This window comes from Anser cygnoides, chromosome 1 (assembly GCF_040182565.1).
Source record: "Anser cygnoides isolate HZ-2024a breed goose chromosome 1, Taihu_goose_T2T_genome, whole genome shotgun sequence".
Taxonomy (NCBI): Eukaryota; Metazoa; Chordata; class Aves; order Anseriformes; family Anatidae; genus Anser; species Anser cygnoides.
The window spans coordinates 103,046,775-103,067,753 of record NC_089873.1 but is presented as its reverse complement, the minus strand read 5'-3'; the positions used below and the strand labels follow the sequence as shown (position 1 = coordinate 103,067,753).

General features: G+C 39.5%; 1 protein-coding gene across 3 annotated transcripts; it reads left to right on the top strand.

The window, feature by feature from the left end:
* The first annotated feature begins 744 nt into the window (after positions 1–744).
* On the top strand, positions 745–19,785 carry CASP2 (caspase 2). Of its 3 annotated transcripts, none has more exons than XM_048051587.2 (11): positions 745–835; positions 1,104–1,254; positions 5,258–5,425; positions 7,101–7,176; positions 9,699–9,793; positions 11,354–11,530; positions 12,459–12,587; positions 13,023–13,113; positions 16,794–16,943; positions 17,034–17,143; positions 17,749–19,785. In XM_048051587.2, exons 2-11 carry the CDS (start codon positions 1,105–1,107, stop codon positions 17,881–17,883), a joined length of 1,281 nt encoding a protein of 426 aa, XP_047907544.1. In that variant the 5' UTR covers positions 745–835; position 1,104; the 3' UTR covers positions 17,884–19,785. The 3 variants fall into 3 exon arrangements, 2 of the variants coding, with proteins under 2 accessions (XP_047907544.1, XP_013056265.1); XR_001214254.3 differs by lacking the exon at positions 745–835 and adding an exon at positions 13,227–13,288 and having other exon boundaries at positions 856–1,254; positions 17,749–17,816; XM_013200811.3 differs by lacking the exon at positions 745–835 and having other exon boundaries at positions 862–1,254.
* Positions 19,786–20,979: the final 1,194 nt, after the last annotated feature.

Here is a 20,979-nt window from a genome sequence, read left to right as displayed (position 1 = left end):
AGCTATGAAACCTCTGTCATAAAAGCAATATGAGACAAGTTTGCTGACAGATAAGTGATTTTTTTTTTAAGTCAATCATTTTCTGCATGTTTCAGAAGGCGTCCCCTTGCTCCCTGTATCTGCAAAAGAACAAACCACAATAAAATACAATACAGGTGTATAACATGGGAAAAGACCTATGCCTAAAGTAGACAGCCAGGACTTCTCTCAGTGTCAGAAAGAAATTCAGTTGACTGGCACAGACAGAAAATAGTCAAAAGAAAGACAAAAAGAAAGTCATCAGTTATGAACACTAGGGTTTTGTTTTGTTTTCTTTATCTCTTTCAAGTGTCCTCTGTGCGGCCTGCATGCTACTTTTCTTCCCTCTTTTACTTGCTCAACGTTAATTAAGCCCTTCGCTTTTATTTCTGCTGCAACGCGTTAATAACAAAAGCGCTAAAATAGGAAATAAAAACTACCACAGAACTGGTATGCTTTCAAAGAAAGCACACCTGTTAATTCTAATCTGCTCGCAGAACCCTTCCCGTTAACCGGATTTTGCAATCACTCTAGCCTCTCCGCCTCAGGGAACCCCTTCCCCAGGGGACACTTTCACCACACCCGTTCCCGCGCCCACCCGTGAGGGCGGGCAAGCCGGCGCACGCGCACAGCGAGGCACAGGTGCCGGTGAGCGGCGGGGGGGGCGGGAGCGCGCACGCGCAGAGGGCCGAGTCTTGTTTTGTTTTGTTTAGTTTTCGCAAAGCGCGGAGAGCGGCGGGGGGGGGGGGGGAAGGAGCTTCTGCGCAGGCGCCGTGGCGGGGTGCTGTTTGAATCGCTGGGCCCGCGGCGCGGCGCGGTGAGCGGCGGCGCGCTCGGTGACGGGAGGGCGGGAGCGCGGGAACGCGAGGAGCGCGCGCGCTCTGCGGCCTCGGAAACCGGCGGTGGGAGGGGGAGCGCGCAGCTCCCTGGCAGGGCCCGGGCCCGTCGGGGCGGGTGCTGGAGGCCTCTTCCGCCTGTTGTGGAGCGGCTCCTGCCCGGGGAGGCCTCTCCTGGGCAGAAAGGTGGGAAGGTGAAGGGCAGCTCCTTGCTACAGAGTCCGGGTTTGGTCTCCCCTCTCGCGCTAGGATGCTGGGAGCGTGCGGCATGCAGCGCTGTCACCAGGAAGCGCTAAAGAAGAACCGGGTGATGCTGGCAAAGCAGCTGGTTTTGAAAGAGTTGATGGAGCATATGATAGAGAAGGACATCATCACCGCTGAGATGATGGAAATGATACAGGTACGCGGCTCGCGCTCTGCTGCGCTGTCAGCTTTATTTCTGCCTAAGCCCAGTGCCGCTCTTGGCAGTGGCAGCAAAGCAAAACTCACGTTCTGCTACCTGTGTTTTATTGTGTGGTTATGTGTGGAGAGCATGCACCAAACATAGATAGGGCTTGTTTGCAACATGCACAAGAACTGTAAGTTACTTTGGGTGGTAAGGGTTTTGACTGAAATTTAATAAATTATTAGTTTGCATGCTGGCATGTAGTTGTAGTAGACTGTTCTTCATGAGTCCGGTGGTGTCTTCCAGCCCTTTATCGTTATTTTGTGCTTCTCTTTTTTTTAATTTGTAAAGGTGGAAATACTACCAATTTCCAAAATAATCCTGTGGGAGGAAATAAATAAACCTATTATAAACAAGTTTGTTCTGGTGCTTGCACACCTTTCACATTGTTTAAATATTTCATGTGATTTTGTAAATTTCATGAAGAATTTTACATGACCCAAGACTCTAAAGATGACAAATACTGTTCCTAAGCTTTTGTTACTTATGCTGAGCAGTGGGTACTGAGGAAAATAAGTCATTAGAAATACTTTGGGATTGGCCCTAAGCATACAATAATACACTGAAGACTGCAGAAAGGAGATGCAGGTCTTCAAAGAGAAAGGAAACTGAAGGTAACAACTGAAGGTGCAAGTCAAGTACATCTTAAGGGTCATGTAAGCAACAGAGAGGCTCTTTGTCAAGTAAGGTTGATGGTCCTGTCTTAAGAACAGATTCTAAAAACAAGAATGATGAGCTGTTCGCTGGGTACTAGTGCAGATGGTGTGCACCTGAGACTGGCAAAGTTTTTTCAAGGAATAAGGAAAAAACTTTTTGATGAATTTTGACTTGGTGTGCACCAAAAGATAACGTGAAATTCTTCGTGACACGTCAGGGATACTTGTGCCAAGTCATGGGAGGTGCAGGCAGTCTTACCTGAAGTAGCTTCTATTCCTAGTGAAAGAGGACAAAAATAATAGGAAGATGTTAAAAGTCAAAGGGTGACTCAGGAACTTATAAAGTATGGGTGGTTACTAGAGATGCTCAGTTGCTGACATGCAGTTAGTCACTGGAAGGAAAAAAAAAAAGTCCTCTCAAAGTCAGGATAATGACAAATACAATTAGTCTCTTAGAAAATATTGCTGCAGTCAAGTTGTTTTAAACTAAGACAGGGAGGAAGAAGATTAAGGGAGTCTTCCCTTCTGGATATAATGAGTAAAAGAAGATGAAGAGGTACTTACTAATGGGTAATCAGTAAGCAGAAAGTTTTTAGGATGGAAAAGTCAGGTAAACAGTGCACTTTCTACACAAAAGTGAGAGCTTAGGTGTATACGAATAGAAATAGCAGCTTGATCAAGAGAACAGAGTGACTTGAACTACTGTTGCAGGATATGAAGCTGGAAATTACAGCAAAAATATAAAGTTGACAGGGGCAAGAGGACTACATTCACAACTGAAACAGTAATGCTGCAGAGTATGCGTTGCACTGGCAGGATAGAAATGACAGGAATGTTTGCAGGATAATACTAATCATTAGAGTGCAATAGATAAATTAAAAGTAACAGGCATTTAAAGGAAAGATCTTCTGAGCCAAAAAACACTTTGTCCTTTTTGCAAATTCATAGTACTCTAGAAGAAAAACAATAGTATTACACTCTCTGGCTTAAATGTGTGGTAAGGTCTTAGGAGAACTGTTACACAGACTGTTGTTGAAAATGTGTCATAACACTAACTATCATACACCTTCCTGGAAATAGCAGGAGAGAAATGCCACTGTATCTGACAATAGAGCATAGGTTTTCCTGGATTTGTCAATATCTAATTTCCATTTTCCTTACCCCACCCAAAAAAAAAAGGTCATAGAATGAAGAAGATCTGGATAAATAATTGTTTTAAACCATCTTGTCTTTAAAAAAAAAATATGCTGGTGATATTTTTCTTTGATTTAAAATCAAAGGGAAGAATAAACAAATTGGTTCTGGAAATATCTTAAATAAACAAACAAACTTTTGTAATCTAAGGGAAGTGAAATAAACCAAGGAGCTAAGGGAGATATAAGAAGCATGGAATTTAGAGTTATGGAATGGTTTGGATTGAAAGGAACCTTTAAGATCATGTAATTCCAACCCCTCTTCCATGGATAGGGACACCTTCCACTAGAGCAGGTTGCTCAAAGCCCCATTCAAACTGGCCTTGAACATCTCCACAGATGGGGCATCCACAGCTTCTCTGGGCAACCTGTTCCATTGCCTCACCACCTTCACAGTAAAGTATTTCCTCCTAATATCTAATCTAAATCTACCCTTTTTTAGTTGAAGACCATTACTAGTTGTCCTATCACTACACTCTGTGACAAAGAAACCCTCTCCTGCTTTCTTGTAGGCCCCCTTTAAGTACTGAAAGGCTGCTATAAGGTCACGTTGAGCTTCTTAGCACGTTGCCAGCTCATGTTGAGCTTCTTAGGACCCAACACGCTCAAGTCCTTCTCCTCAGGGCTGCTCTTGATCCATTGGCCACCCAGCCTATATTTGTTCTTTGGATTTCCCCAGTTCAGTTGCATGACCTTGCGTTTGGCCTTGTTGAACTTCATGAGGTTTGCACAGGCCCAGCTCTCAACCCTGTCCAGGTTTCCTCTGGAAGCCTGTCCCTTCCCTCCAGTGTGTCAACCGTACCACACAGCTTAGTGTCATCAGCAAACTTGCTAAGGGTGCACTCGATCCCACCATCACTGTCACCAACAAAGATGTTAAAACAGTGCCAGTGCCAATACTGACCCCTGAGGAACACCACTCATTACTGATCTCCAGTTGGTCATTGAGCCATTGACCACAAATTTTTGAGTGTGACCATCCAGCAAATATAGATTTGATTTTAGTAAGAAGTTTGTTAAATAATGAAAAGGACAGAACACTGAAGTCAAGGGACATTGTTGATACAAAAATAAGTGCTATTAGCCAATCATGAATGAACATAGCTTGAAATTTTAGTAGTAACATTAGATCAAAAAGATTTTGCATTATCATTCCAATGCTGCAGGACAAAAGCCAAACTACTTTGAAGAACAAGCTGAATATATTTCATGAAAGAAAATATAATGGTGTGAAAGTCGTGCAGCATAAGATTTACACGTGTGCCTTAAGGTGTTTTGTCTGATTTTCCTATGATTGCTCGTGCAGTGTTAGTGTTTGGTTCAGTGTAACTCACCAGTAATTTCTTATCATTTAAAAAATGAAGAGATCTTGGATCACAGTGATAATTTTAAAAATGTAAGGTCAATTCCATGGAACCCATAAAACTTACTTTCAGTAGCCAATATTTTAGTATATGATGTTTCAGTTTTCTACACAGGGAAGGCTTTTATAAATTAGACAATTTGTTAGCAGATGTCCTGCTAACATGCTAAAAATTAGAACTTCCTATGAATGTTTTACAGAAACGTAAATTTAATTTTTGATTGTTACTTTTTCTCATACACTACCATATATTGCTTCATTGGTGTAAATGTAACACATTATACATATATAGTGTCTTTTTGGAATTGACTGTATGAAATAAATATTTTCATTCACACTTTCCAAGGGATTTGTGTATTAGTGCCTGAGACCATAAACACATTGAGCAGTAGTGAAAACGGGTTCTGGACTTTGTGTATTGAAGGAGGATAAGCAGATACTATTCAGACAGTAACTGGAAGTAAGAGGTTAGAGGAAGCAGGATGTATTACTGCACGAGGAAATGTGTGAATTGTTGGCTTGCTTCATTGTCATATACTCTCCCCCCTTGAGCTAGTAGGAACAGAGGGGTGGGAGTGAAATCAGCTAGGAAAAGCTGTAAGAAAGGATCTAGCACAGCTAAGCATGGTGACAGGATATTTACATGAAGGAAAAAGATCGAGTTGTTCTGAAGCTTAACTGAAATGAAAATGAATTGTGTTGGCGTGTTACTTTGAGTGTTGGTTTTGTTTCTTCTCTGGATCTAGGCCAAGTCTGGGAGCTTCAGCCAAAATGTGGAATTCCTCAATTTGTTGCCCAAGAGAGGCCCTTATGCCTTCTCAGCCTTCTGTGAAGCTCTACGAGAAACCAAACAGCAGCATCTGGAGGAAATAATCTTGAAGACAGAATCCAACCTAAGCAATGGGATTGCACGGGTATATCAGTTTTAAAAAATAAAATGGATGGGCTGCATTTGGGGTTGGGTTTGGGCATACAGGCATTTTTTTCAAATGTTTAGAAAAAAATGCTTTTAGTGGAAAGGATGGGATTTAGTTGCAAATTGAAACTTGCAGTAGCCTTAGAATAAAAAGATAGTGAAAAGAATTTGAGATGAAGATAATTTTCACACAGAAGCAGAGAATGGTTGCGGTTGGCAGCAACCTCTGGAAGTCATCTGGTTCAATCCCCCCCCTGCTCCAGCAGGGATACTTACAACAGGTTGACCGGGACCATGTCCAGACAGGTTTTGAATATCTTTAAGAAGGGAGACCTCACAACATCTCTGGGTAACCTGTGCCAGTGCTCAGTCTCCTATCTGTGTCGGGATGTTCAGACGGAATCTCTTGTGTTCCAGTTTGTACCCATGGCCTCTTCTCCTTACTGGACACCACTGAAAAGAGGCTGTCTCCTTTCAGATATTTATGCACATTGATAAGATCCCATTAAGTCTTCAGTTTTCCAGGCTAAGCAGTCCTAACTCTCAGCCTTTCCTTGTATGAGAGATGCTCCAGTCCCTTAATCATCTTTGTGGCCCTTTGTTAGACTCCCTCCAGTATGTCCATGTCTGTCTTGCACTGGCAAGCCCAGAACTGGACACAGTACTCCAGGTGTGGCCTCACCAGAGCTAAGTAGAAGGGAAGGGTCACCTCCTTCTATCTAATCTGCTGGCAATGCTCCTAATGCAACCCAGGATACTGTTAGCCTTCTTTGCCACAAAGGCACATTGCTGGCTCATATTCAGCTTGGTTTCTATGAAGGAACCCAAGACATTTTATTCAAAGCTGCTTTCCAACCAGTCAGCTCCCAGCATATGGGGTTGTTTCTCCCCAGGTGCAGGATTGTGCACTTCTTGTTGAATTGCATGAGGTTCCTGCACATTCTTAAGTTTAACACATTCTTATTGATGTGTCATCAAGAACACAAAAGCTGCATTTTTTTTTCTCTAAAATCTTTTAATTTAGTGTTCAAAGATTCTCCAAGTAGAAAGCTACTAAAAGACAGTCTTCTCTGCTGTAGGGAGGGACTTCCCTTTCCTAATTTTGTTATCTTTATTTTTACCATTTCACTATCTGCTGTTGTTAATACCAGACTGAAGGAAGAATTTAATAAAGATTCAGTATTCTCAGTGCATTGAGAAGGATGGAAACTCTCAGTAAGCGTGCTTTATACTAAGGAAGAACGACCAGATATTTCTGAGCAGAGATGTTGCCTTATCAAAATTTATAATTTATTAGACTAGGCAAACAATGAAATTTTGAAAGCAACCAAAAAGAGGAGTTATTGAACAAAACAAGTTTTGGCAAAAATAAGAGTAAGGTGTCCCAAAAGGGCATTTGGGTAAAAGTAGAGATGAGCAAAGAAGGGAAGGAATTTTGTATTAACAGAAAGTGCTGCTGCTATCTTGTCATGATCTGTTTTATTTGGATGTAAACCACAGTATAGTGTTTTATGTTAAATTGTATATAATATATATAGAATATATTATAGCAAGTCGTATATGTGTGTAAATACCTTTATCTTTGTTCAGTGATACCTACAGCTTTGTAGTGTAAAGAAAAAAAATAGATGTCTTTTGCTGATCTTTTCATGGATTTATTGGATGTCTTGTAGCTTGAACACTGTTATGGATCAAATCTTCCACTCCCTCCATGTGAATCATGTAATTCAAAGAAGCCACGCTGGATTGGTGAGTCATACATTACATCATGAATAGCTCATTGGTTATCTGGTTGGTTGACTCTACTTTATTAATACTCTCCTATTTCAGTTTTACAAATAAGCTTGCCACCACTTTGCTCATCCTCAGAATACAAACTTGAAAATGAACTGACTATATTATGATCAGATATAAGAGGCAGAAATAGGCTGGAAAATTATATTTAAATAGCATAGTGGAAAGAGAACCTAATTAATTCTAGTCAGCTTCCTTTATTCTTACAGGAAATTTCATTGCTTAAGTAGAATGTGTCAGTTGTAAAATTTTAGATCTTTAAGGGTTTTCTTCTTCATTTAAATTTACAGTAGAGTATAAGTGAACTAGAGCTGTGGAAAGATACTGATTGTTGACAGTATTCTTCTTAACAAATAATTGTAAGGTGGTATGTAAGTAAGGTGGGCCCGATACAGACTGCTGTAGCTTCCCATTGAATTCAGCAAATCAACTTTTCTTTAGCAAGAATTTTTGACTCATGTCAGGGAACTGGTTGTTGGAATGGATCTCCTTGTTAGTTTATATGTTATATCTGGTAACACCTGGAGAGTACTCATGCACCCTAACCACTGCTTTAACTGTGGTGGTTATTAGGAGCTCTCTCTGATATTAAAGAACAGGTGTCTAGTTTTCAAGGGTTGTTTTTTTTAAAGCTACAAAGGTTATAGTTTTTTTATAGAGCATTGTGGTGGTGGTTTTACCCAGCTGGGCAGCTGAACTCCACCACAACCATTCTCTCACCCCCTCTCCTCAGATGGAAAGGGGGAGAAAAGACAATGAAAAGGGCTTAAGGGTTGAGATAAGGACAGGAAGATATATCACTCAACAATTATCATCATGGGCAAAACAGAACCAGGATAGGGAGATTAATATAATTTATTACCTATTACTAACAAGCTAGAGCAGTGAGAAACTAAAAGCCAACTAAAAACACCTTCCCCCCTCCACCCTCTTCTATGTCCTCCCCCTGAGCGGCACAAGGGAATAGGGAATGGGGGCTGCCGTCAGTCCCTAACACTTTGTCTCCACCACTCCTTCACGGTCACTCTCTTCCCCTGCTCCACACGGGGTCCCTCCATGGGATGCCGTCCTTCCTGAACTGATCCTGCGCAGGCTCCCCTCAAACGGCAGCTCAAGAACTGCTCCAACATGGGTCCATACCAAGGGGGTCCATCCATCAGGAACAAACTGATCCAACGTGGATTCCCCACGGGCGACAACTCCTGACAGATCACCTGCTCCTGCGTGGGCTCCTCTCCGCAGGCTACAGCTCTGGCCTAGAGTCTGCTTCTGTGGGGGCTCTCCGTGGGCTGTAGCCTCCTCCAGGCCACAACCACCTGCTCCACCGGGGGCTCCTCCACGGGCTGCAGCATGGAGATCTGCTCCATGTGGGACCCATGGGCTGCAAGGGGACAGCCTGCTCCACCAGGGGCCTCTTCATAGGCCGCAGCAGAACTTCTGCTCTGGAGCACCTCCTGCCCTCCTCCTGCACTGGCCTTGGTGTTTGCAGGGTTCTTTCTCACTCCTCACTCTCCCAGATGTTGTTGCACAGCAGTTTTTTCACTTTCTTAAATCTGCTCTCACAGAGGTGCAAACAGCGTGGCTTATTGGCTCAGCTCTGGCCAGCAGAGGGTTCCTTTTGAAGCCAGCTAGAGCTGGCTTTTATCTAACATGGGGCAGCTTCTGGACTCTCCTCACAGAGGCCATCCCTGCAGCCACCCACTACAAAAACCTTTCCACATAAACTCAGTACAAGTATATGGTCCTCCAGCTGGGAGAACCATGTCTCAAAATGCTTAAAAAAGGATTTCAAGAGACCATGAATGTTATTAGCTCAGTCTCTTCTGGACAGGGGAAAGAATGTCTATAAATGGCAACTAGTTAACTCTCATTCCTTTTATCTGCTGCTGACCAGAGGTAAAGGGTTGTTCAAAGGCGAAAGAGCATTGCACTTTATGGAAGTTAGAAATGTCTAGTTTGATCACTAATGTACCTATTCAGCATAAAATGTGAAAGAGAATTGTGTCCAGTGAGAATGGGAATCTTTTATGGAAGGAAGAACACTTTTCTATTTTAATATTTCTAGTAATAGTTCATCAGCCTTACTGGGAAATGGATGAGATACTGAACAAAATGACAGAAAAGCACGCTGCTCTAATTTTAGATATAAATTCTGTTTTCACACTCTCTGGAACTAAACTTGATAGGCCTTAGGTTAACCCACAAATGACACAGAATATTAAAGGTTGTTGCCAATAAAAAATATAATAAATAGGTATACCATACCAGTATGTTTGTTTTTTTTTCTGCCATTTTTCATCATGTGTGTACAGTCCCTGATCAAACAAAATTTTTAGATGTATGAATAGAATAATACAGGAATGTACCTTTAGACATCCATAAATATGTACTTATTAATATGCAAATTACTACCTTATGCAGAGACTTTTCAGTTAGTATTTTTTTGTTGTTGTTACTGGTATTTTTGTTTTGCATAGAACCAGTGGAACATTCTTTGGATAATGGAGATGGTCCACCAATTCCTCCAGTGAAGCACTGCACTCCAGAATTCTATCATGATCACCAGCACTTGGTAAGTAGTTGACAGAGAAAATCTCTTTAAAATGTGAGGTATTTGAATATATCAACTGAACATGTACTACTTACAACTGAGTTGAAACATGTACTTCATTGGGATGTAGTTTAGTGTTATGCTCTTGCTGTAACTGAGAGCTCTTACCAATCACGTTTGATTTGATGTAGTTCTCATTTAAAAGTGACAAGAAATTCTGAGAAGTTGTGTAATTCTGTACAAATCTCTGTCTCTGGGTTTTGTTTATGAAGAACTTCGTGGAATGCCTTCTGTTCTGTTGCTCTGTGTAAGCTGTGTATATTACTGCCTCATATTTATTTGTCTGCATCCCCATCTACCTTCTATGTTCTGTGTGCTGACATACTCTGCAAATGGCTGTACAATATTAGAACTGTTTTTCAGCACATTGTCACAATCTTGGCTGTTTTAATTGCTGACTGTATCGGGAAATGTCTCCTTAGGCACAAAAATTAGATCAGAGTTCTGTGCAGTCCTGGGTAGAACAACCTGAATTTCTAATCCTTTTCTGTAGCTGCAGAAGTTATGCAGATAGTCGTAATTATTTTCTTGTTTGTTCTGTTCGTAAAGCATAGGTTGTGGTGATGGTGTAGGCTTAAGGAAAACTAAGCATTTCATATAATAGGGCAGACGCTTTACTAGGGTTACACTACATGCTAATGCTTAACATTTCTGTTAAAGGCTCTATGTTGTTACAAGGCAAAGCAGGTTTTGTTTTGCTTTGTTTAGGTTTCCCCAACAGAAAGTTACAATTGGGCAACATCAGTGTGAGCCTAACTCACCTCTTTTTATATCTGTGTCTGTTTACACCCTATTTGATATGATCCTTCAGTATTAAAATTTACTTCCGATTTAGGTCCTTCAGTATTAAATTTACTTCTGGTTTACAGGGATTTGCTATTACTATTTACTATTGGTTCGTTGTTAGAGTGGGAGAGGCAAGCTTGTTTCAAAGACACCTTTCCTAAATTAGCATTTTTCCCTATTAACATTTTTTGACATCTTCTTAACTTTGAGAACTGGTCACTCATTGTCCCTTTCTGCTACCGTTGCGCTCACATGGTATTTTGTATCTCTACTTGGTCCCAACCAAAATTAAGAACTGTTAGCTCAGTCTTTCCTAATGTTATGCTAGGCCTTCAATGGGTATGATGAAAATACGTTTGGTCATACTAGTGTGTGTGTGAAAGGAGGAGAAAAACGAAAAACGTTAGCAAGAATTAGTTAATTCACAGTATGAAATGTGTAAGCTGTATTCCTTTTAAAATAAGAAATAAGGCAAGGTATTACAACATCTTATTAATAGTTTTGTAAGATCATCAGTTGTGGAGACTTACAGAAATAGTTGCCTTTGAAACCCTTTGCAATATAAACATTCGTTATGTTAAACCACACTTTTTTGACCTCTACCGTGCCGTCTCAAAGTAGAAATCCTGCATATTATTAATAATCAACCTAGGACATAGGGTTTAGTGTTCTGCTCTGAGACTCTATTATTTCCTTGTATAGTCTAAATTTACCAATTTTAAATCTTCTTCTCAGGCATATAAACTGGTATCGGAGCCCCGAGGCTTAGCACTTATTCTCAGTAATGTCCATTTCAATAGTGAGAAGGACTTGGAGTATCGCTCAGGTGGAGATGTGGACTGTACTTCCCTGGAGCTGCTTTTCAAGCATCTTGGGTATCAAGTGACTGTCTTTCATGATCAAAGTGCAGAGGTAAGCGGGATCCTAGTACTTTACAAACAGTATGGCTGAGTTTGTAGCTGTTACATGAGCATCTTAAGAGGTCTGCTTTGGTTTAGCTAAGCTTGATCAGGAAGACATGAGTAGTCACTTCTGAATAGAAAAGGAGGCTAAATGGGATGATTTCTGCTAGCATACCAAAAATAAGAAGCTTGGAAGGCAAAGGAGTTACCATATAAAGTAGGATCACAAAGGACCACAAGAAGTACTGCCCTTATAGTGAGAGGTGCAAGAATATCTAGACCACACCTGGCATGTGTGTTAATACTGAGAATGAACAGGCTCCAGATTACTCTAGGTAGCCCTTTCCAGTGTTCTGCTATCCTAAAAGTTATGGTTTGCAAATATTTAAGCATTACAGAACCTGTTAAAGAGTGTTTTATTCAAGAAGGCAGCTTTTACAACATTTTAAGTCTTCCATACCTGCCAAGTTATCATATTTCCTGAAGTTTTCTGCCTTAAATAGTTGATGTGTTTTGATCATATTTGAATGTCTAAAGTACCAGAATATGTATCCGTTAAGATGGTCCAGTATCCCAGCCAGACTCCAGTGTCAGTACAAAACCTCTGTAAAGTATCAGTGTAAAGTATCAGTTGCTTTCTCCTATGTTAAATCCACATATACCAACTCTGATAGTTGCTGTGTCCCCCTGTTGGACAGTATGGAAAAGTAGAAGTCCTAAGTTATTCCTAATAAACAATGTTATACCTAGGACTGAATGATACACAAAAGCAAAAGAACATTTTGCTATTTGTTATGGAACAGATGTTTTTTTGTCCTGTAAATCTGATGTATGTAGTTTATTCTGTAACTGGAGGGCCATTTTTATTTTTCCCTTCACATTAACCCATTTTCCCTATGTAATTCTGGGAAGGATTAAGCATTTTTTCTCTCTTCCAGGAAATGCAGAGTGCGTTGGAGAGATTCTCTAAGCTGCCTGATCACCGGGACGTGGATTCCTGTGTAGTAGCTTTACTTTCCCATGGTGTAGAGGGTGGAGTTTATGGCATTGATGGCAAACTGCTACAGGTATATTACTTTGTCCTGGTATGTTGTAGGTTACATCTTGGAAAGTAAAAATGAAAGGAGAAAAAAAAAAGGAAAGTGAATTGATGGGGAGGCTGAGGATTTACATTTTTAAAATAGCAAAAATAAGAGCTTGTGGGAAGAAAATGGCAGAGAGAGCTATGAGAAGTCTGTAAGATAAGGAATGACATAGATATATGCCAGATAAGAAAGTTGTTACCCTATTCTCTCTTCCTGTTACATGTACTAGGTAGAGTGCATGATCTCAGACTAATAGGAACTTAGGGTGCGGTGGATGTTTGTCACAGAGTTAGTAGATAAAGGATAAAATATCAAGAGTAGTGAGGTAATAACTAAAATATAGGGAAACAAGGTGACACTGAGTTTGGCTCACAGAAGGCTGCAATAAAGAATACTTAGCTTTTTTCCTTCTCTCAGTTGCAGGAAGCTTTCCGGCTCTTTGATAATGCAAACTGCCCAAATCTCCAGAATAAGCCCAAAATGTTCTTTATTCAAGCCTGCCGGGGAGGTGAGTGCCCAAATACTGGAAGCCATGATTTGGCATGCTATTAAGGCTCATTTTACACACATACACACCCTCACATTCAACTTGCTGTCAACTCTCCTCTTTGCTTCTCTCAGGTGTAAGTGGGATCCATATTCACCTCCCTCTGCCCTGCTGCTGCCACTGCATCTGTTGCTCTGTAAGTGTCTTTTGCTCTGCATGAGGTGTGTGCATTGACTTGCAGACCCCAGAGCACCTCAGATGTAAAGCTCTATCATAGCCCACTCATATATTGAAACTTTCTCTTGCTATATCTGCAATAGGGGGAGTGGGGCTTACGGTGCATCAAATTACAGCACAGCATGGAGTGGTACACTAGCACTGGAGTCTTGTCTGAATACCTGTCTTTCACTTGATCCTGGATATGTTGTCTCTTGTTTTGTTGTCTCATGAGCTATCAAAGTTAGCTGTTACTTGTTTTTTTGTTTTCTTTTTCTTTTACAAATCTCCTGCTTTCAATCTTTTTTTCACGTACTATTGTGATTATAAAATTGTTCTCTTAATTCTCAGATTTGTTCTTTTTCCACTCTTTATGTTCCTATTGTTTTTTCTTAATTTTGCTATTCATTTTTCCTCCTGTTGTAACTAAACATATGTCTAAAACAAACTACTTTTCAGATCTGATAATGGCCAAATTTTTCCCTAAGGTGGACTTAAAAAGATAGCTGTGAAACCACGAATACTCCAAAGAGAAGTTCGGTCTTAGAAAGCTTTGTTTTTTTCTCTTATGATAGAAAAGTTCTCTTTTCTAACATGTATGCTTTTTCCACTTCTTGTTTTGTTTTTTGTTTTTAATTTTCTCTGGTTTTTGTTTTTTTTTTTTCCATTTTAAGCTGAGCTTTATAGTTTGTCCTCTAGGCAAGAGCATGTTTCCTTCGCCTATTATCATGTTTCATCCTAATTTGGGAAAAACTATAAAGCCTAGGTGAAGTATCAAAAATATTTGAGTATATTTGAGTATCAAAAATATTTGATCCTTTAAGCATTTGGGAATATTGTAATGTGCATCTTTACACTATAAATTTAATGCAGTTCTGTTCCTTATGTTATTGAATGTTTAAATATTCTTGAACAAATGTGAACATGCAGATTCTTAACAGTATGGAAATAAGTGTAATAAGCCAGAATTGACTGCTGACCTATTAGGTAATTAGGTTTATTTGACTGTAATGTTACTATAATGGATCTGTTCATGTTAAGACATCCTGTTTGGCCTTCCTCTTCCCAAAAAAATTTTTGTTACGAAAGAGTGAGAAGCTTGCTATGCAGAATGCTGCAGAACTGGGATATTGCAGTAGGCAAAGGATTGAGACTTGAGCAACTGAAAGGGGAAAAACAACTTAATTTTATTTAAATATATTTTTTAACCTCGTGTAAAGCTTGATTAATAGTCAGAGAGAAATACTAGTTATGAAGCAATTGAGCTGTCAACAAAATGTATGCCTTTTGATGCTGGCATTTAAAGGTTAGACTAGCCAATGCTGCTTTAAAAAACAAAAAGTATTTAAAAGGCTGTCCAAGTAGTGTGGACAAGTAGTAGATTAGTAATCAATATCTCTGTGCCTTGCAAGTTAGCTGAAAGCAGTTGAAGTAAAATGAGAAATGCAGAGGATATTTTTTCCCCTAACTACATGTAATAAGCCTTATCTTTCTTCTATCAATGACACATGAAAAAATGTAGATAAAGAAGAGTTGGTATGGTCTACTTCATTTCCAAAGGACCTTTGGAGGGAGTCTACTAAAAAATTGAAGTAGTCCACTTACTGTCATGGATCAAAACACAATGGTGACAGAAATCAGTGAGAAATGATAACTAGTCAGATTTCACCATTACATCAAATGAGGCTTTAAACCTATTTAGTATCTGTGTTTAATATAGTAGTTGGTTCAACAAAGTGAAGAACTGTGATAAATATTGACAAATGTGCAGTTGGCAGTTACTGAAATCAATTGGGAAAAGTGAAATCTATGAGCTTCAGGGAAATTTAAACAGATTGGATCTTTTTGGATAGCAGTTATTGGTGATATAAATTAGAGCTTGAATATGCAAAGTAATATCTTGACATAGTTAATGCTTTATACTTTTTAGTTACATTAGTAAGTTGACTGGATTGATGTTTGAAGACAAATGCATAAGGAAGACTTCTAATTCTGAATTTTTAATGAAAAAATCTTTGATTTGATACACTGCAATATGGAATGATGATAGCATGAATAATATAGCTTGGCTATAAAATTACCTTCTTCTTATCTGAGGTAACATATGCTATGAACAGTCCACTGAAGTTTTAAGATCACAGAACAAAAAGGGATTGGAGAAGAGTGATAAAAAGCATGAGGAAAAAAAGTGTAGTTAAAAATGGAAAAAAAAATGCATTGCTATCTTAAAGAGAGGAGGAAGGAACATAATGGAGTACTCACTAAATTTTGAGCTAGGGAACCTTAATCATAGACTATATGTAGCCTATAAGACAATTAGACTTCTCTCGCTGTTGTTTTCATTTTGGAGGAAAAGAAGAACCATCTTGCTGCATTATGAACTGACCATCTCCTGTGTGTACTTACAAGATGCAACTAGTGCCACTGCCTATAAAAGGGTTAGAAATCCAAACACATTTCTTAAGTACAACATAGCAACAGAGACCTAGCACCATCATAACAGGAAGGCCTCTGAAGTGGATGCTTATGCTTCCTAAATCTAGAATCTGATTCATGCTATTAGGAAGTAAGTAGAGCAGTAGATTTTTGTGTTATAATACAAGAACAAAAGGGAAAAATTAAATAGAAAGCCTGTAAAAATGTAGCTTTATTTTTCTTGCAACATAGCTTGACTCTTAATGTTATTGCCACTATTGTTAGTCTAGATTACAATGGAAAATCTGTGTCATGTAAACAACCAATTGGGGCTATCTAGAATTGTCATAATACATACTAATGAATCCTAGAAAGGGCATTAAATGTTGTCCAGGTTTTAAAGTCTATGTACTGTAGATGTCTGTCTCTAGTGTTTGGAGTCAAAATATTTTTGCATTTTCCTATTGCACATATTATGGTTTTGATTGAAGCAAATGGTATTATAGTCAGGATTTTGAAGGTGACATATTTGGTTAATGTTTTCTTGGAGTTAAACCATAGCAACTAACATTACAGCTCTTGTTTGCATTCTGCAATAGGTATTAAGCACCGCAAACTAGACTAGTCATGTTTTGAATTTCTAACGTAGGCAAAAGTTGAAAATAGAAGCTTTTAGGGCTAGGTATCAAATCCTTCCACAGATCATGAAGAACTCTCAGAAATTTCTTTGCTTTGCCAATTATCTACATTAATCTGCATGGGAAAGAAGGAAAAAAATCAATTGCCATGCAGACTACCAGTCGCATTATATTGAGCAGGTTCAGCACTTGTTGGTGTTTGTATTAGTTTGTGCAGGAGAACTTTCAGATGAGTTTTTAAAACAGCTGAAAAAGCTAACTGTTCACACAGAAGCTTTCAGTTTGACATCAGTTGTGGCATTGCTGACAGGGGCCCAAAAGTAAGGAAAACTACGTCCAGTAATTCAAGATAATTTCTTCTTTTCTTGTAATTTATTTTTTCCCTCTTATTTGTTGTCCCTCACCCCCTTCCCCCTCCTTTCCCCCCCCCAGATGAGACAGACCGGGGAGTGGATCAAAGAGATGGGAAAGAACGGTCAGATTCCCCAGGCTGTGAGGAAAGTGATGCAAACAAGGAAGAAAATGTCAAGCTGCGTCTGCCTACATGCTCAGATATGATCTGTGGATATGCATGTCTGAAAGGTACTGGGGAGAGGCACTAATCCTTAGGGCTTAAGTTTATATGTGTCTGTCTTCCACAGGAACTTCAATGTATACACTCTTTCTTCTCAGGCACTGCGGCCATGCGAAACACCAAACGTGGATCCTGGTATATTGAAGCACTCACCTCTGTGTTTGCAGAGGACTCCCGCGACACTCATGTGGCTGACATGTTGGTGAAGGTGCGATGTAATGCCTTTCCTTTCCCCCATTTACCTGGTTTCTGAAGAACCTTCTGTTGCTTCAGCTTGCTAGGATTAATATACTCTTTAAGTAAGTGTTGTTGCTCCATTCATAGCAAAATTATTACTCCCTTTCCCATTTAAATATATATTTATATACAATTCCACATCAGTTTAATCAAAGTAAAAAATGCAGTGTTTGACTCTTCCCATTACGCTTGTGTGACCACATGATGAATTTAGGAGGAGAATTAATCTGACTTGCCAAGCACCACTTTTCTTATATAGAAATAGTAATTTTTTCAGGTGGATTTCATTGCCTGAACTGTCTCGGTACATAGCAGCAAACATTTGTACTTACATAAGGGAAAGATTAAGAAAATGGGAGGACAGAGAGTGAAGACTGCAGTGTGACCACAGTAACTTGAGCTACTGTGGAACTGCACCCCAGTTCTTTATCCTTCCTGTAGTTTAGAAAAGCAGCATACCAGCAACTAATTAATAAGATAAACAGAATAATTTGTGAGTAAGGAAAGCAATGACTTTCCTTACTTCCGTTTTCTTAATCCTTACAGTCTTTTTTTTTTTTTTAATCTTATGTTTAGGTGAATAGACAAATCAAGCAACGAGAAGGTTATGCCCCAGGCACAGAATTCCACCGCTGCAAGGAAATGTCAGAATATTGTAGTACACTCTGTCGGGACCTTTACCTATTTCCTGGTTATCTGCCAGGAAAATAACCCTGCCAGCTCCATTGGAAGAGAGATACTGCCAAAATTGAACTCTGAGTATGGATGTCTACGTTTCTATTCTTATGGGCTGTGGCATCAGATGCCCAAGCAAGGAACGCATCTTTATGTTTGGCCAGACCAATTCTTGATGTCTTTTTCTAAGATAATTTGGCAACTCTTTGTAATCTGATTCAGTTCAGGTTTTAAAATTCTAATATTCTGATTTATTCCTTATGTATGGACGTTGATGAAAACAGATCAGCGCTGCAACTAGGAAAATGTGGGAACATCCTTTGGAATGCGACATAAGGACATTTGTTAGAAATGTGAATGCAAAAAGGGAAACAGACTATTCATACCAATTTTGGAAAAGATAAGTATTTTTGAAAGGGAAAAGTTTCATAAAATGCTACTTATCTTATGCTTTTATTTTTATTTTTTAAATACTTTCTGCCTGGTTCTTCATGCATGACAGTCAGGTTCTGTGTACATTAGGGAAGAACTCTGTAGTGAAGGAGAGTCTTTCTCCTCTCTAAAACGGAGTGTTACTGTTTTCAGTACTTGACATTTACCACTACTACCATCTTGATCACTTTGTCTGTTTTTGTGCATTTTTTCTGTAGTCGAGTTATCAAGAGAACTCGAGAAGAGTTACACAAGACATCCTGGGTTATTAGAAAAACAAATGGAAATCCAGTATTTCTCATACAGATGAATGAGTCTCATTAAAATGCCCCAGAAATAATTTTGAATCCAGAAATTCTAGATTAGCTCACCTTAGTCCAAGTGGAAACAACTGTATAGAGTATTACTTTTGATGATTTTGTTTGCTATAGTACCTATATGCCACAACAGGCATAGCATTCAGACACTTCACCAACTTCTCAGGAGTCTATAAATTGCACTGTATAACTGAATCCCTGAAATCCTACAGCCTTGTGGAAAGGGATCTCTTTTAATGAAAATATTTAAGGCAGCTCTTTACAGTCTAAGCATGTTGCTTAGATTATTGGTCACTGCAGTCTGTTTCCTTTTCATTTAAAAGAGTAGAGTTTCACATTATTACCCTGATAAATTGAGTTTTCAGCCATGATCATTTTAAAGCTATTCATTTAGCTCATATTGTTTGCAAAGTGTCATTTCAACTGGTCAATCAGAAACGTGCTATAATCCAACACTTTGTCTGGAACTTTCCTATTCAGTCTCTTCACACTGTAATTTGCCTCTTGCCTATATCCAGTTGCAGTTACTCCTGTGTGATGTAATGGTGGGAAATGGGCATTAACATTTTCTGCAGTAGCTTAAATTCTGATATACTGGGTTATGTACAGGCTACAGTCTGTATACTTGAGTCCCTGTCTTCATTCTGCAGCAGTAAGTTAGCATAGTTCCTGGTGTATTCTTTATGAGTGTGGTTTTTTTTGTTGTTTGTTTTGTTTTGATCTTTCTTTCAGGATAGAATTATGAATAGAAAGCACAAAGAGATGTGGAGGGAGGCGGGAAAATTAGGCATGTGCTTTTTTGTTGTTCTGCACAGGAAAACAAAGGCTGTGTTTTCTCCAGCTGACAAAGGTGCAGCATTAATATGAATCTTGCACTTACCTTACACACAACGTGATAAACAGAAGAAGAATCATACCTGCCAATTGTTGCCTTAGTCTGAAGATACCACTATAGGGCCCTGCAGCTGTACCTCCCTGGAGTAGAAACACTTCCTTCCTCAGTGCTCCCTCTATGAAATGGTGCAATATTTTACAGATACGTAAATTGACAAAGCAGTCCACTCTGAAAGCTTAGATTTCTGTAGGATTGCATCAACTTGCATTATCACTGCCACTTTCGTATATACTTTCTGTATACTTGTATTTTACTGCCTTGAGGTGTCAAAATAAAGAATTTTTGTTTGATTAATTAATCTGTGCAGTATCTTCCATTTGGAGAGCTGTACCTCTGTGCAGAAATGAAACTTCTGTATAAGGAGAATTTTGCATAATTTTTTAAGATAATGCCTCCCAGAGGTACTTTTGAACTCTCAGGCAGAATCCTGCTTCTTGCTAGCTGGATCCAGTATGGGCTACTTGTGAAGTTTGGTAACAACTGAATTAAAAACTTACTAAATTCATAAAGAGACATGAGACAGAACCATCAATTATGAGGCTGATGCTGTCATTCAGCACGTAGAATATTTAGACTGGGTAAGCCAGGGGCTTGGTGTTCCAGAAGGAAGAGCTGATGCTAAAAGGCTTCCAGAAAAAAAAAGGGGGGGGGGGGGGGGGGGGAGAGTCTTGGAAAGAGGAAGGACCCAAAAAGGAGGCGAACGTATGAACTGGAGAAAAAATCCTGAAAGTGTTGGGGAAGATCCACGGGCTCAGAGCTGCATGGAAACTAATGTGAAGGGATGCCCAGAGAGCTTGACCCATAGTGGCCAAGACTGGTAACTGCAAGTAGCTGTGCAGCAGAGCTAACACAACTTTCTGGCCCGCCTTTAGAAATAAACAGTGATCTCTCACTGCTGGGAGTTGAGACCTAGTGAGACCTAGGTAGTGTACCTGGGGGGAGCCAGTGTGTGTGTATGTGAAATAAGAAGATTAAAGCCCCGTTCTCGTTAGTGCAAAAAAAAAAAAAAAAAAAACCAACTATCCCTACCCACTAAAGTTTGTTGTTTCCTTCTCTCAGCTGTGACACCTAGAAGGCTAAGGTGTCTTTTTATGAAAAGAATATACTGGTTTTTCAATAGTACCTAATTCTGGTACAGGAAATCCAGTAGGAATTCAGTGGAATTACTAACATCTATCTGTGCAGAAACTGTTTCTAGTAATATAAGAGATGAAGTAAATATAATATCTGTATTTTTAGAGAAATAAATTTCATAGAATCATAGAATCATAGAATATCCTGAGTTGGAAGGGACCCTTAAGGATCATCAAGTCCAACTCTTGATACCGCACAGGTCTACCCAAAAGTTCAGACCATGTGACTAAGTGCACAGTCCAGTCTCTTCTTAAATTCAGACAGGCTCGGTGCAGTGACCACTTCCCTGGGGAGCCTGTTCCAGTGTGCAACCACCCTCTCTGTGAAGAACCCCCTCCTGATGTCGAGCCTAAA